This window comes from Sinocyclocheilus rhinocerous, unplaced genomic scaffold (assembly GCF_001515625.1).
Source record: "Sinocyclocheilus rhinocerous isolate Xijiao unplaced genomic scaffold, SAMN03320098_v1.1 scaffold449, whole genome shotgun sequence".
NCBI lineage: Eukaryota > Metazoa > Chordata > Actinopteri > Cypriniformes > Cyprinidae > Sinocyclocheilus > Sinocyclocheilus rhinocerous.
Genome location: NW_015652285.1, coordinates 1,693,258 through 1,710,087, shown reverse-complemented (window position 1 = coordinate 1,710,087; position 16,830 = coordinate 1,693,258). Strand labels below are relative to the sequence as shown.

General features: G+C 36.2%; 1 protein-coding gene across 1 annotated transcript in view; it reads left to right on the top strand.

The window, feature by feature from the left end:
• The window catches only part of LOC107714360 (zinc finger protein 385B-like), a 120,013-nt gene that overhangs the window by 61,030 nt on the left and 42,153 nt on the right, over window positions 1-16,830 (top strand). The window contains exon 3 of the mRNA XM_016520181.1: window positions 9,036-9,178. Coding sequence (XP_016375667.1) covers window positions 9,036-9,178 — 143 coding nt within the window. The remainder of the gene's footprint in view (window positions 1-9,035; window positions 9,179-16,830) is intronic.

The window sequence follows — 16,830 nt, the reverse complement described above, 5'->3', positions numbered from 1 at the left end:
TTTTTTCTGTCGTGTAATCGACTATTGTTTTCAGTGCCGACTAGTAGGAGCTGTACCGTTTAGTCGACTAGTCGACTAGACCCGCACATCCCTAATGGTAACACAACACTAACGTAATGCAAATAAACATTGATGTAACATACAACCCTAATGAACATAACTGATAAGAAAAAAAAACATAGTTATTTCAATGAAAAAACACCAAATGTGAAATGTAGCGCAGGGGACTCTCAGGGGAATTTACCATTAACCAATTAATAGGTTTTTACTGTAGAATTTTTACAGTCTTTTACCGTTAAAATCACAATCATTTTTAGTAATATTACAAATAATAATAATAATACCTTATTCAGCAAGGATGCATTAAATTGATCAAAAGTGACAATAAAGACATTTGTAATGTTACAAAAATGCAGTTCATTGAACATTCTATTGATCAAAGGATCCTGAAAAAGTTACTAGTTTTCCAAAAAAAATAAGTTAAGCAGCAGTTTTCAACATTGATCATAAGAAGCATTATTAATAATTGATAATAACTGTGTACCAAATCAGCATATTTGAATGATTTCTGAAGAATCATGTGACACTGAAGACTGGAGTAATGGATGCTGAAAATTCAGCTTTGCGATCACAGAAATGAAAATATATTGAAATAGACAACAGTTATTTGAAATTGTAATAATATTTCACAGTATTACTGTTTTTACTGTATATTTTATCAAATAAATGCAGCTAGGGTGAGTATAAGACTTCTTTCAAAAACATTTAAAAAAAAACAATTATTTCAAACATTTGACCAGTAGTGTATTTTAACATAATGACCTTTTCACAGCTTTTGACAAGCAGAAAGAATGTCCAATTACCTTTTGATTTCATTTTGTACATTATGTCTATTGTTTTATAATTTAAAACTCAACAAATTGCTTTATGCATCAGGTTTAGCTTGAAAAGTGCTATATTTGATGTTTTAATACAAAGTAATGACATTCAAACATTTTTCTGTGTTGCTGAAGTGTCCAAATATTTTTTGGCCGCTGTATGTTGCAGTTTTATTAATGGTGCTAAAGTTTGCTCAAAGATCAAACCTCTGAGAGACAAGTGCCGCTGCCAGCTGCTGCTGAGGCATTTCATTTCTCGAATCAGACTTGGAAGCACGTGGCTAGCTAGATGATGAAACTGAGTTGAAAGAGAAACTTAGGTCAAGGCTGATTTAAATTTAAAAAAATGTATCTTCTCGATTTCAAACTTCATTCTCTGCAAAAAAGCAGATGACTTTGAGTGCAAATACGGCATTTTTGTCCACAGAAGATCTCTTTGACTGCTTCTGTGAGCTTTGATTACAGACTCTTAAATCACTCTCAGTTGAATGGTAGTCATCCACCTAGGCCAGGGGTGGCGAACGCCAGTCCTGGAGAGCCGCAGCCCTGCAGAGTTTTGCTTCAACCCTAATTAAACACACCTGAACAAGCTAATCAAGGTCTGAAGGGTTACTAGAAAGCTACAGGCAGGTGAGTTTTAATTAGGGTTGGAGCTGAACTCTGCAGGGCTGCGGCTCTCCAGGACTGGAGTTCGCCACCGTTGACCTAGGCTGACCTTTGAACTCGGTTTCATGGCTGTACACCTTGTCTGCATGCATTTTGGTAGACTTGAACTTGCTGCTTTTCCACATCAGAAGTGGTCTGCGATGGTTTCTTTCTTTGTGCTTCTGTGGCTTATGAGTGCTTTGAAACTCAGAGTCTGTCGAGCCAGATATAGTCTCGCGTCGATGGGCCGCTTACAGTCCGTTCGCTGACCATCTAATGCATATTGCAAAAGCAAAACAGAAAGAGCTAGATGAAATCTCAAGATATTCTGATAGCTGGAAATCGGGAGCGCACCAGTTCACCTGGAAACAAAGGTAGAGTGATACAGTACGCACTTTTGTGGAAGAAAAGTAGACATACATGAACAGATTGTGTCTTTATGCAAATTAATTTGGTTTTTTCCAAATATTTTCTCCAGTACTTTTTTGCCCATGGTGATTTAATATTGTGGTATCTACTAGTTAAAATAAACCATTACTAAATGGCACACAAAACAAAACAAACTCTGCCTGGTCACTTTTCATGTAGGTCAGACATTTCTTGTCTAACTGGGCAGATCTTTGTCAGAATTAGAATATGTGTTCCATACCTTCTGTTTGCACAGGCATCAGCTTTCTTTTTTTTTTTTTTTTATCTAGCTTGACAACAATTTTCCACAATGTTCTGTAGCCTGAACGACGAGTAACTTTAACCGGTTCATGTGAACTCAAAGACAGCCTGATGCTTTGTTTATAGACTATTTGTGGGTGGCTGTTTGTTGTTTCACCTATCAATTCGTGTCGATAAAGTATAATAGGGTAAATCCTGTATAGTGATTTATCCTATATAGTGCTTGCATAAAGCAAGTAGTGCATACAAAGATACATAACAGCTAAATTACAAGTGTAAGTCATTGTAAGCCCTCGAACCCCCCCCAATATAAAAAAAACAACAAGTGGGCTCCCCCAAAGACCACGGTATAGTTCGAACACTGACAGTACCTGCATCAACAACTGAATGTGGTAGATGTTGGAGTGCTTTGTGTGAGTGTATAAGGCTCTTTAGCCTGTTGGTGGCTGATTGGAGAGTGTTTGCTGATGTTTTGCTGATGTTAATTACTATGTCAACAGAATCGGATGCATTATAAACAGATTTTACCCTCTTTTACCTGTTTTTAAACCTCCAAATGAAAACATGCCCTATGTTCAGATTGAATACTATCGGCATATGCAAACAGAAAAATATATTAAAAAAGGTAAATGAAGAGTTTATTTTTTCCCTCCATTATCAGGCTCAATGCAAATCCTGATACGACCTGTTCAAATCACATCCCCAGAAATCACGTAAATTACACCAAACTCCACCTCTCCTCACAACATGTTCTCTTGCTGTCACCACCGTTTCCCAGGTAACAGTCATTACTTTCATCGGTTTCATTCTCTGGATGCTGCTGGGGTTTAGGAGATGGTGCTTTGAATCGATTTGAATGACACATACATTCAGGGCTCTGATAGTCATGATGACTGTTGCTCTAAGAGAAACAAATTGAATATCACACCAGAAGCTCACTGTCGATTCATGTTTATAATCTTCTTTACCGTCTATAATCTTCTTGAACAGAATAAACAGAATGAATGTTTTTGTCTTTTAGCCTTCAAAGAGTTTTAGGACTTGTACTATGGCAATAGCATAATGGTAGTTATTTATTTCCATAGTTACATGGCGTGATTCATATGTCTATTTATTGTGTTATATTATTTCTTCATACCTTTGTTTGCTTTGAGTCATTATGTCGGTCTATATATTGGTGGTGAGGAGTTGATAATGGCAAAATGGGGAATGTAGTACATCCAGATTACATACTAGACACATTCAGACTGTATAGAATGTACTTTTTTAGTGGTCACTAAATAAGTACCTACTCACCTACTTTCGGACGCAGCCTTCGAGTGATTAATTGAATCATTCATTAGGTCGATTCATTCAAACACACTGGTTCATTCAGTTGACTAGTGTCTTCGTTCAAAAATCAGATGTGTAATGCCGTGGTTTGGAGTTCGGCTTTGTTGGCAGAGCAAACATACACGGCAATATTGTGTCTGGAGTGTATCTTACTAAAAATGTTCTTGTTTATTGATTTTATATATCTACAATCATATGTAGATAGATCATATATAGATACATATATTTATCAATATATGGTAAGGTAATGGTACCATTATCGGGATTTTACTGTAACATTTTTACAGTGCACACCATAAATCATCACCGACTCTCATGCTGCTGTTTTCTCCCAATGCTCTGTATGCTCTGGGCTGCTTCATAACACCTGTTCTGGCCAAACACAGCTCTTTGGCTGCAGAGTGCACAATGAAGAACAGTAATTACGGCGGCCCCTTTTACACACACACTTTATATATAATAGGTTTTAGTGATTGGCCCTGACCACAGTCTTCAAACCACTGGCATATCTGCCCTGCAACACAGCTCCGTGTCTCTGTAATGGTCTTCTAGTATTGTTCCCGGCAATTTAGGCTGGCGCTTGAAGTAGAGTATAATAAATAGAGAGAAAAAGAGAAACTGTTAGGGAAATATATTTACTTTGTTTTTAACTCTTTGATGCATGGCATCTATCACTTACTTCAGGGTTTGTTACATCCTAACCACCATGGATAATGACCTTTGACCCTTATCCATAATTCTGTGACTGATGTTTTCATATGTCCCAGTAGCAGTGTCCGAAATCACATACTCTCTGCGTAGGTACTTCTTTTGAATTGAGTAATAAAGTAATATAAATTACTTTATGACATTACGTTAAATACTATATTTCGCTTACTATATAGCAGGGAAGTGTGTGATTTTGGATGCAGCCTGTGAATTCAGACACACTACTCTTTTCACATACTCTTTTTCACCTACTAGAAGGTAAGTATGTGATTTTGGATGCAGCCTGTGAGTTTGTACATACTACTCTTCGCATACTGTTTTTGCCTATTGTATATTAGTGAAGTATGCGATTTCAGATGCAGCCTATGAATTCGGACATACAGTACTTCTCTTTTCACATGCTGTTTTTCATCTACTATATAGTACGGAAGTATGCAATTTTAGATGCAGCCTGTGAGTTTGTACATACTACTCTTCGCATACTGTTTTCACCTACTGTATAGTAGTGAAGTATGTGATTTTGGATGCAGCCTGTGAATTCAGACACTACTCTTTTCACATACTCTTTTTCACTAACTAAAAGGGAAGTATGTGATTTTGGATGCAGCCTGTGAGTTTGTACATACTACTCTTCGCATACTGTTTTAGCCTATTGTATATTAGTGAAGTATGCGATTTCAGATGCAGCCTATGAATTCGGACATACAGTACTTCTCTTTTCACATGCTGTTTTTCATCTACTATATAGTACGGAAGTATGCAATTTTAGATGCAGCCTGTGAGTTTGTACATACTACTCTTAACATACTGTTTTTCACCTAGTAGGGAAGTATGCGATTTCAGATGCAGCCTGTGTTTTTATTTTATGACAAAGAATTGGCTGACAAACGTGATAATGCACAAAGTACCTCTGAAATACTGTCTTTTTATTGCAGTGGCCAGATGTGTAACTCTCTTAAAATGAATAATTTTGGCAGAGAAAAATATTGGTAAGGATTATAGTCTTGTTTTGAAGTAAAGGATCACTAAGAATATTTTACTTTGCGATTAAACAATTCATGCATCAAAGCGGTTAAACTAATACAGTGAGTCAAAACCTAAATGATGGGACAGTCATTACCCATCTGAGTCATTGCATCTCTGATGGTTTCATTAAGCTTTGAAATATGCAGCGTTTTGCCTCATCTGAACCATGAAAACGCAGTTGTTTTATTGAAACTAAATGTTCTGGTCAAATCACGGCTATGAATTTTGATGCCAGTCAGAGGGCCAAGTTCAGTTATTGCATCTGGTTCTCATTAAACTCAGCAAATGGGAATAAAATAAGCCTGTTTCAGCGCTCGGATGTACAGGTGGTGAGGGAGACATCTGTCTAGTGATGGAGTGTGTGCATTTATATTATACCGAAGTGGACTTGTTCTGGCCTGTGCACTGCAATCAATGATGTTTCGAAAAAAAGAACATGCTTTTACACGTAAATTAGAAGTGATTTTCTAGAAATGTTGACTGACAGTCTGAACACAGTGTAACCATAACAATTTTTCTTCATCTCTATAATTTGATTTTGTTTTACAGCCACGAATGCAGTTTTATATAACCAAATAATGCTTGTAAGGCAGCCACAAAACATACTATACGAGACGCCTCATTGAGGGTGTCTAGTCAGCATTGACTTGTTGGACGACATCTGAAAAGAAAGTCAAAAAGCATTCCTTGTACTCTGCCTTACTCTTTTGATTCCTGACAGCCATTGATTCCTTGTTTATTTTTCGTTCTTATGTTCAAACAGACCAAATGACAAGAAAAAAGCACATTTGCAGCATGTTTTTTTTTTTCTGCAAAGAGCACAAATGTGTCATGCTAGCTTATGATTAAAGCAGCATTAGTGTGGATTATACCTCCCAGGGTGCCGTGCAGTAGCTTTAGATGTTCCCGTAACCTCTGCCATGCTAAAAGATGTTTGCTTTAGCATCGTTCTTAGGAGCATTACAAGGATTTGTTAACCAATACATAGAGAAATTCAAGACTAAAGGCGGGCGTACACGGTGCGATTTTTGCTGTCGTACGAGCTCGCAGGCGATTTTTTTTCTCTCGGGAGAAAATCGCAGATGCTCGCATGGTCGCGGCTCGTACCGTGTGAGAAGAATTACGGGCCGATCCGAGACGTTACGAGCACCTCCCGTCCTCCCGATAATTTTCAAACATGTAAAAAAAAATCGGATTCTGTCGGTTTAAATTCGTGGCGTATGTGCGGTTGAACGAGATGATTTGGCGATCCATCTGAAGTTGACCAATCAGAAGATGACAAAAACCATATAGCACCTCCCGTCCTCCCGATAATTATACAGTTCTATTTTTTATTTGTTATTCCGAATGTGCGAAATTTGCCGTTCAGCTTTATGAATGAACATGCCTGTTGTATTTCTGGCAAAACGAGCTGAAATTCAGAAATGGCCTACTCCCTTGAGTTCTTTATGAAGAACAGAAAGTCCATGCTTTTCTCTGCTTTTCAGCCATTCTCTTTGCCATGTCCTTTGTCTTCGTTTTTTTTTTTTTTGGACGTCACAAGCCGCCTGCCACAAAGAAAACTATTTTGTCCTCAGAATCCATATTTTTATGAATGGCGCGAAACGTAATGCTTACGTCAGAGTTTGTAAAATCGTAGTAAATTCGTGTCGTGTGTGACTGCCTCCGTACGATTTTCGGATAAACTCAATCGTGACATGTGCCAGAGCTCACGACGTTCCGACCTTCAGAATCACACCGTGTACGCCCACCTTAAGACGACATGGCTACGGTCTGCAGTTTTTTTTTTTGTTTTTTTTTGGCTGTACTCAGGCTGATTGTGTTTCGCAGCTTGGCCTCTGATACGTACAATGAAGAGTCTTGAATCTCTTTTAATCGTGCTGCGAACTGGAAATAACCCTTTTCCTTTCGTCATATACATGATTAGATATCTCCATGGCGCATAACACAAGAAACTTCTTAATTACACGTCCGACTGGAGCTGTCATTGTGTCATATGAATGGACATGGTACTGCTCACGCTGATCAAAGCATATTAAGGGCCAATTTATTCAGCGATGTTACACTAACATAGTGGAAGTACGTGATCCAGATCTCCAGTCAGGATGAATAACTGTGTGTAAATGAAAGAGACTATGTTACTGATTGTATAGAATTAAAAATGATTTAAATGAATTAACTCACTTGTAACAAATATGCATATTAAAATGACAAGTCGTCATTTAGCAGACCCTTTTATTCAGAGCCACTTACTATAGACTTGTCATTGCCTCATAACTGAGGAGAAACAACTCACATTTTATTTTAACAGTGCAGTTTTTTTTATAGTGTTTATCAATATTTTGAATTATCTTTCGTTTATTTTTACAGAGTATTATCATTATTTATTTACTGATAATATTTGAATGATGTTTTATTTTAATTTTATATCTTTTTTATTTTCAATTTTCATTTTAGTTTTAATAATTTTGTTATTTGCTTTTGTTATTTTTATATAAATTTTTGTTTATTTATTTTAGTTTTAGTAATTTAAGTACTTCGACCTAAACTTATTTTATTTCAGTTAGTTGCCAGGGGAGTGTTTATTTATTGTTTATTAATTCTCATTAAATTTTTTTAGTTTTTAATCTAATATTTATTTTTTATTTAAAAAAAGGATTTTTTATTTTAAATTTTAATAGTTTTTGTTAACAAACATACTCTAATACTTTAATAAACAAAAGTATAGATGAATATTGGGTAAAACAATACCTTTATCAATACAATGATGTATTGAATGAAGTAAGCATTAGTGGTCGACCGATATATCGCCAAGGCCGATATTTGGCATTTTTTAAATATCGGCATCGGCCGATAAGTTTTCCTGTTTGGCCGATGCGTTCGAGGTGGGACTTTTATTTTGACTGAGAACGGCAGGGCCTGGGCACACAGTGCTCACATTCTCCCTCTTGTTCGCTGTTGTCGTTAACAGTTCTGTCTAAATACGGATAGAAGTCTGTCTAATAATCAGATAGAACGGTTAAACAAAGGAATTAAAATGTATACAAAAAGTCTTATAACGACTGCTTTTATATTATTAGTAATAGAAGGGCAAACATTATAATACTAAAATACTTTGTCATCTAAAGTATAAGTATGTTTATTTAACACATTTATTTTTTTTTATCAATTTTCAAATGATTTCAAATTTCTTAAATATTAATTAAAATACATAAAATTATATCGGCCATCGGCCACCCTGCTTTCCAAGATATCGGCATTGGCATCGGCTGTCAAAAAACCAATATCGGTCGACCACTAGTAAGCATATTGTAATGTAAGCTTTGTTATAGTCAACATTCTTTTAGATTTTTGCATTGAGCTTGTTGCAGTGCGTTATTGGATTGGTTTCTCTGCAAATAATATTCGTGCCAGTGATGTCTTAAAGAGATAGTTCACCCAAAAATGAGGAAGAGTAAATGATGACAAAAGTGTCATGGGTCTGTTAACTAAGTTTGAAACATAGCATACAAGAAATAGTCTTTTCTGATCTGTTTTTCACCATCTGTCAACCTTGCTCTCTTTTCTGTGTTTTTTTTGTGCCAGTCTTCCTTCCCAGAGCACTCAGATATTTTGTTTCTTTGGCCAATGATGATGATGAGTTTCCTCTGATCACTTCTCTAACGCACCTTCTCTTGCTTTCCTTGTCTATGCATGAGTGAATTCAAGAAGGGATGTTTTGTCCCTAGAGCTTTTTTGTCTCTTTGTCCTGATTCTCTCCCTCTTCTTCCTCTCCAGGAAGTTCCTGTCATAGCAACACACTCCCCGCATTGGTTCGGACTCCTTCTCTAATGATGCAGTCCGGTCTGGACATGAAGCCCTTCATGACCTTCCCCATGGAGAGCTCCTCTCCGGTCGGCCTGTTCCCTAATTTCAATACGGTAAGCAAGCCTGCTTTCATCTCCCTGCTCTTGGCCGTCTGCCCCTTTAATGTTGGCCTCGTTCCTGTGTGTGTTGACACTGATGGAATTAAAACCTTCTCTGAAGGTTCACAAAAAAACATGGAGTGAGGAGGGATGATGTTTTATGTTACGTGTATATCGTCCTTCACAAACTGCAGCGTGTGTGGTTGTTTGGAAGAGGGTCCGATAATTGCATGCTAGTGGCGATTTAGAATGGCATACCACACTGAAGGCTCGCCCAAAAATGAGCCATAAGGTTACCACAATTAGCAGACAGCAGGGAAAAAACAATGCTGAATGCAAATAACAAAATGCAACTAGCCATATAATCTGCATAGTTTGGGCAGCAAAATAAATTGGGTGTTTAAAAGGTAATTAGCAATTTTGTGGCTTGCAGAAACCTAGAACTTTGCCAAATTAGGCAGATGCCAACATGGACAGGTGGTGCGACATGACCTCATCCAAAAACGAAGTAAGGTAGATAAAAAAATTTTTTTACCCAGACTGGTAAATCAATTTTTTTTTTTTAGCAATGGCTCATTAAATTTGATCAAAAATGACATTAAATACATTTATAATGTTACAAAAGAGAAGTGCTAGTCTTTTGAACTTTCTATTCATCAAAGAAAAATATTAAGCAGCACAGCTGTTTTTAACATTGATAATAATTAGAGATGTTTCTTGAGCAGCAAATAAGCATATTGACTGATTTCTGAAGCATCGTGTGAGATTTGAAGATTTGAGTAATGATGCTGAAAATTCAGCTTTGCATCTCAGGAATAAATTGTTTTAAAATATATTATTATAAAAAAAACTATTATTTTAATTTGTAATAATAATTCACAGTATTCCTGTTTTTATTGTGTTTTTGGTCAAATGAACACAGCCTTGGTGAGACTTCTTTAAAAAACTTTGGAGAAAAAAAAAAAAAATGTTACTGTCCCCAAACTTTTGAACAGTTGTGTAACTGTTCACTTGCAGCTGGGATAAACTAGGATGTTTTTTGCCAGCCACATGTTGTTTTTGTGGTGGATTATTGGCTGCCTAGAGCATAAAACCAAATGTTATTAATTTAGTATATTGTTGGGCCTATGCAGTTTGTGGCAACATTAATAAATTTAAGTGTGAATTCAACATGAATTGGGTTCTTTTTCACTTACTTCACTTCTGGATCAGCTGGATGTTTGTTTGAACATCCTTAAACTCTTTGTATTCCTAGCAGACCATAGGCAAGACATTAAAAAGGCATTGCTGACAAGTTGGTCATTTTTGCTCACCGTTCAATGCTGTTTCGGTTTTTATTTTCAGCCTTTTGTTCTTGTAGCCTTGATATTAAAACAGTAGCAATATTAGATGTTCAGTTTATTATATCACAGTTAATGGCAGTATGATTTTTTTTTTCAAGATATGCAGCCCTGGTATGCAGTATGTTCCATTCTGAACATCGCCAGTGTGTGTTTGAGTGAAAGTCTACAGCCATGTCGACCCCTCACGCATTGATTCCAGCCCCTGATCCAACCCCCAAAATGAGAGGGAGCAAAATCCATTTGTGCTTTTATCTCCCCAAATCCAGACTGCTGTGGTGATGGCAATGAAGGGAGACAGAGAGAGAGGCTGATGGAATCTGAACTAGAAAGAAAGTCATTCTGAATTTGGGGCTTGTTTTAACTGTCGTGGTTTTATTGTATGGCTCAAAACCTTTCTCCTTCTTTCTTTTCACTTTCTTGTCTCTCTTCTCACTCTCCGCAATGCACTGTCCTGCCGTGACTCAAAGTGACAGTGCTCTTTAAAGTGGTTAGTAAAGGCCAAGCCTGGGGTCAGCGTGACACAAGGATGGTGTGGCTTTCAGAACATTATTTTTAAGCCTTGTTTAAACATAAAAGTTTACAAATTTGAAGTAGGGTTAATAGATTGTAAATATGTTAGAAATACATTACAAATTGTATGCAATCACTTATGTAAATGGATTTAACATATATAACAGAAATTAATATATATATTATATAATATATATTATGTATAGTAGTTTCTATCTATCTATCTATCTATCCATACACACACACAAATGAAATTCAATAAATTCTGCTTCCTGTTCCTCAAATTCCAGTTCATCTTCCTGTGTGGTGTTGCTAATTCAGTTCTAATTCCAGCTTATGTGTTAAAAGTAAGTAAATTCTTAAATTCTCACTGATCTGTCTTCAGTTGACCGCACTGTTTTTATGGCCCAGCACCCAAAGGATTGAACTAAAAATAAACAAATAAACACTGCAGAAGCTGTCATAATTACTGCTTGACTGTTGGTGCAAATCAAGAGGTTCTCCGGGCTGCAATCACACCACCGCAAAATTAGCATAAGTATACCGTCTTCCTACAAGGCCATCAAATTAATTAATTTCTCCTAATGAAACTAATCACAGTAGTCTCTGTTGAGCTTCCCGGGAATGGCATAGGCTAATTTTAGTTAGTGATGCACAGGATTTGCGGGTAGTTTCGAGGTTTCACTTGATTAGTGCTGTTGTTTGTTTGTCCCGTATACTGAACGTACCTCTTGTACCTCTCTTGTTATGGTGACTCCCCTCCAATCAGCATCTGAGGTGCTCAGTTGGGTTATTTCTACTATGCAGTACATTTCCACCTGTCTATCCTATGTCTTAATATCTTGAATAAAGCATTAAACTCAATTTTAAGATTGAAATGATATTATTTTTTGCATCAAAATATCACACAGTGAGCATAGAGGTGAATTTTAAACAATGTCACCAGTTTGGTTTAAGCATATATTACAATTTACCAAAGTGAATCAGTTTTTGAAACTGAATTGAAATATTTCAAACAAAGCATATTTTCTTGGTAATATCCCTTATGAAAATTAACCATGGTTTTATTATGGTAATAGTGTAGTAACCATGTGTTTTGGCTTATTGATTACCATTTGTATAACAGTTTCACTACAAATACCATGGTTACGGTTAGGGTAGCAAAACCGTGGTTAATTTGTGGTTACCATGGTTCAAATGGCAAGTTCTGCCATGAAACTCTAGATGGCGCAGGCTGATGGGTCGTTAACGTAAACTGATTATATTCACAGCGTTAAACTACTTGGCACAAGCTGATTGGTTCATGTTGCATGCACTTGTAGCCAATGAGCTTACTGCTTTACATTTAAATGGCTGGTTAGCATTCACTAGAGCTTTTCGCAACGAGCTTTGAGTTCCTCTGAAACCCTCCACCTTCCCCAGCTCCACTTGTTTAGATACAACAGCAATAACCAACAGCAACAGCAGCGAAGCAGATCTATTCCTCCTAGACCAAATACATTACCATTGTCATATCCATTACCATGCTAAAATCTTCTGAGAGTTGGCATGATAGAACTGTAGTAACCATGATTTTTTTTTGGTCTTATTTGTAGTAAAAAACCATGGCTAATTTTCGTAAGGGATTGTTTTAACTGATAAACAAATTATAGGGTTTTGTCCTCAGTTTCACTTCACATCCTGATAGTCTTTTGTAATTTCTTTTGACATAAAAAAGTCACTTAATGACATCATGTTTCAAGAAGTGACATTATTTTGGAAGTAAAACAACGGCTCAAGCTTCAGTGAGTATTTGAAATGTGATGCATTTTGTGATATTTTGTGCTATTATTGGTTTTGTTTGATCATTTTTGATTAAATGATAGATACTGGTATGATATAATTTTGAAATTAAAAAAATATTAAAATGAACTTCAAGTTGAATCTCTGTTTTATCCCAACATTAGCTCTTTATTTATGCCCTGTTAGGAATCATGTTCTTTTTCCTGCCATTGAGTAAACAGTCACATTTAAATTTCTCAGCTTGAGCAGGGTATATTTCTGAAAGTTTGATATATCTTTTTTTTTTTTTTTTTTTTGAAATATTTCTTTAAATTATAGTATAAATATATTTGTTTATAAGTTACCAAGTTTTGAAAGTACTGCATAACAGGCATGTCTCAACAGAAAGATTTAGAGGAAAGAGAGCTGGCATTGTGTCATAATAACAAAGTGTTGTGCGTGTGTGTGCCCTGACATATGCCTCTCCTGGCACACCGTTAGAGCTGACTGTTTGTGGAACATCATGAGCAGTTGTCCTTATGTATAATTAGTGCTTCCTCCACTCCACATGCAGAGAAGCCTGCAAGTCCTCCCAAACTGCTATTAACTTACTGAACATGCTATCTCAAAAAACACATTCTGCCTCTTGCAGATGATAACAATATGATGCACACTAGGGATGGGAATCATGAAGAACTTCATTCTTAATTTAAATTTTGTTTCCAAGTCCACTTAACGGTTCCATTGAAGATTCAGAAGCACCAAAAACTGATCCTAAATATTATTCAATTTACTATATTTTATTTATATACACTACTGTTCAAAAGTTTGACTCACTAGTAAGTTGTTTTGCTAGATTTTTTTTTAAACAGAACTGACTCATAAATCCACTCATATGCAAATTGAACTACACTTTGTTGTATGCAAGATGTACTTACTGTCATGAAAATCATTGGGTTTGGCTATTAAACCAGTTCATAATCATAACAACAGTATATGGAATCGAACTAATTTGTTTCATGATTTGTGAAATATATTGAATGAATCTCTGCGGTGGAGGCAGTTGTGGCAGCATTGGATAAAGAGGAGTTAGTCATCAGTGTGATTGTGTTTATGTGCTTGAGAGCACTACGCCCGATCAGGGATCCCAGTGTGATTACAGTGGGTGTGTAGTCACGGCTCTTTCTCTATGACTAAAATCAATGCTGCCAGAGTCACAACAGACTGAGGCCGGTTTGTGCTCAGCCAGGTGTTCTCAGCCATGAAGAGAAGCACCACATTATCCATCTGCTATGCTTTCTGTGCTTCAGAGACAGTCTCTGGCCTTGGCAAGGTCACAGATATCAGCTCACTCCAAGATATTCTTTCTATTACAGAGCTACAGATATCATTGAGGGAGCTCGTAAAAAGGTTCAGAGACAGCAAGAGAAAGAATGAAGGAAGAGAAAGAAAGAAAAAAACGAGATTGTTGTATTGTCAGAATTGTCCATGAGAGATGCCACAGTGGACATTGCCATAAACTCTTTGTTCTCAGGCTGTTTTCTCTTTCAGTTGGACTAATATCATGGCTTAGCAACAGATTGAAGAGAATTACATAAGATTTGCATGTTGGTGATTTTGCATGTGATCTGTATGGGTGCACTCTTTCTAGATGATATTACTTTTCAAATTTCATGTTTGTTTTAGGGATTTTTGATGACGTACATTCCTAATAATTATGTGTGTAGACTGATTTTATTTTGTAATTATACAGTTGCTACCAGACTCATATTTGCACTTGCAACTCCTGATTGTCATGTGTCTAAATCCCTATTTAAAAGGACTGTGCCTGCTAAGTATTAACACTATGCAGTGCTGCACAGTTACTGCCGTTTTCCCAACCAACTTCCAAAGTTCCAAACTGTTTGTTACCACATTTTTCCGTAGGTGCTACACATTTACCATGTACATATCATTAGTATGTACAGTTATGTGTCTTATTAGTTACCATATACGGATACTGTAAGGATGTGCCTGTTTGTACCCACTTGTCCGTAAGTACTACATATTTACCATGTACATATCATTAGTAAGTACAGTAAAGTATCTAATTAGTTACCATGTACGGCCACTACCTGTAAGTACCCACACTTGTCTGTATGTACAAAATAATTACCATGCATTTATGACTGTTAAGTACAGCCGTGTTTATTATTTGTTACCATGTACATACACTTCAGGTAAGTACCTTGTGTTACCACTCATTTGCCTGTAGGTACAAGATATTTGCCATGTATGTACCAGGGAAGTACACGTACTGTAAAATAACGTGCTACCAGATTTTTAATTATGTCAGAATGGAGATGAATGACTAGGGAAATGTCATTTAAATTCATTTGACAGTGAATGAAATCTCTTCACTTCTACTGAAGCTAATGTGATTAACAATGCCTGATTGACAGGTAAATCTCATGAGATAGGGCTCCGCCCACAAAGTGTGACATCATCATCTATTTATGGGAGGTAAACTGTTATTGATGGAGACAGTGATGTTGTTCTCATTCTCATGGCCTTAAAATATACAACCTCTCCTAGCTCAGAATAAAAGCACAATTCTGATATAGGCTGTAATTTGCCCTTGTTTTAGTAGCGGATATTATTTCAAACAGTAAAAGTTTTTTTTTTTTTTTTGCATGAACAAAAAAAAAAAGGCAGATGGAGGGAAGAGGCGGAATATGCTTGAAAAGAGACATAAATGTGAAAAAAAACATACACAAGATGTGCCAAATCTTGACAGATCAAACATACAGAAGCAAAATTTACATTTTAATTTGCATATATATTTAACTGGTATAAAGATAAATTAATTTTAAAATTGTAATGTTCATTTTATCTTGTGAATTGAGTGAAAAGAACAACAATAGTATTCATTTTATAGTAATTATGCATAAAAAGTTTTATGTGTTAATTTATTTACCACTATTTTTGATAGTAAATTTGTATAAAATCATAAACACAGAATTTCTGAAAAAAGAAAAAAAAAACTTGTAATAAATTATTAAATAAAAAAACATTTCATAGGGCACTATTATTGTTAAAAGTGTAATAAATTACATTTTTTTTTTTTAATTTTATGAATTCAAATGATTGAACATCCATTTTGATCATTAAAATATAATTAAACAATTAACCCGGAATCCAGAAAAATTAAAACTGAAAACACAGAATTTGGGAGGGAATGAATGAATGAATTAATTAATTAAATGGATTTCATATGCCCTGCATTCAGTGTACTATTTACTATATATAATTTATGGTTTTGAATATGTAATTTTTGATTTCATAGTATTTTGACGTTTGCCATTTAAAAACTGATTGTCCATTTAATTTAAAATCCTATTGTTGGCATTTCAGATTTGTAATCTCTGAGCAATGTCAGTACAAATGAATTAATATTCATGAGCTAATTTTTTGCCATATAATGACACCGCAACCCATCCGTCTTCAGTTTCCCCCTTCTGTAGAATTTGTTTCAGCACCACAGGTTGAGCTGCGTCCCATACACCAGATTACGCTCCAGCCACATGCCGAGGAAGAGCACAACAACGGTCCCACCAGCTGTATCTTCTCTCCTGACCCCTCCATCTCCCGCAGTCATTATATCTTTAGCCTGCAACTTCCATGCACTGATAGCTGTTGTGGTGAGAGAGCGAGCTTTTAATTACAGATTACAGCTGTTCAGCGTCAGGCACATCAGGTAGAGTGTCAGAGAACTGACAGACTGCAACTATGGACTTTGGATTTTTTTAAAACAGGACGTTTGGGGGGTGGTAGGGGGCATTTTCTGTGCTGTGGTTTGTAGAGGAGCGGTGAGGAACTGCATTAGTGACACGCAGAGGTCATGAATGGATGGCTGCTAGTCCACTCTACTGTCCCCTTAATCAAATAGAGAGGATGGCACTCTTATCCAAGGATAAAATGGCATCAGCAAAATGCAACCAAGTCTGCTTTAAAAGGTGGTATTGGTGGTCTGGTTTACACGAAATCATAAATAGTCCAATAACCAATCTGGCT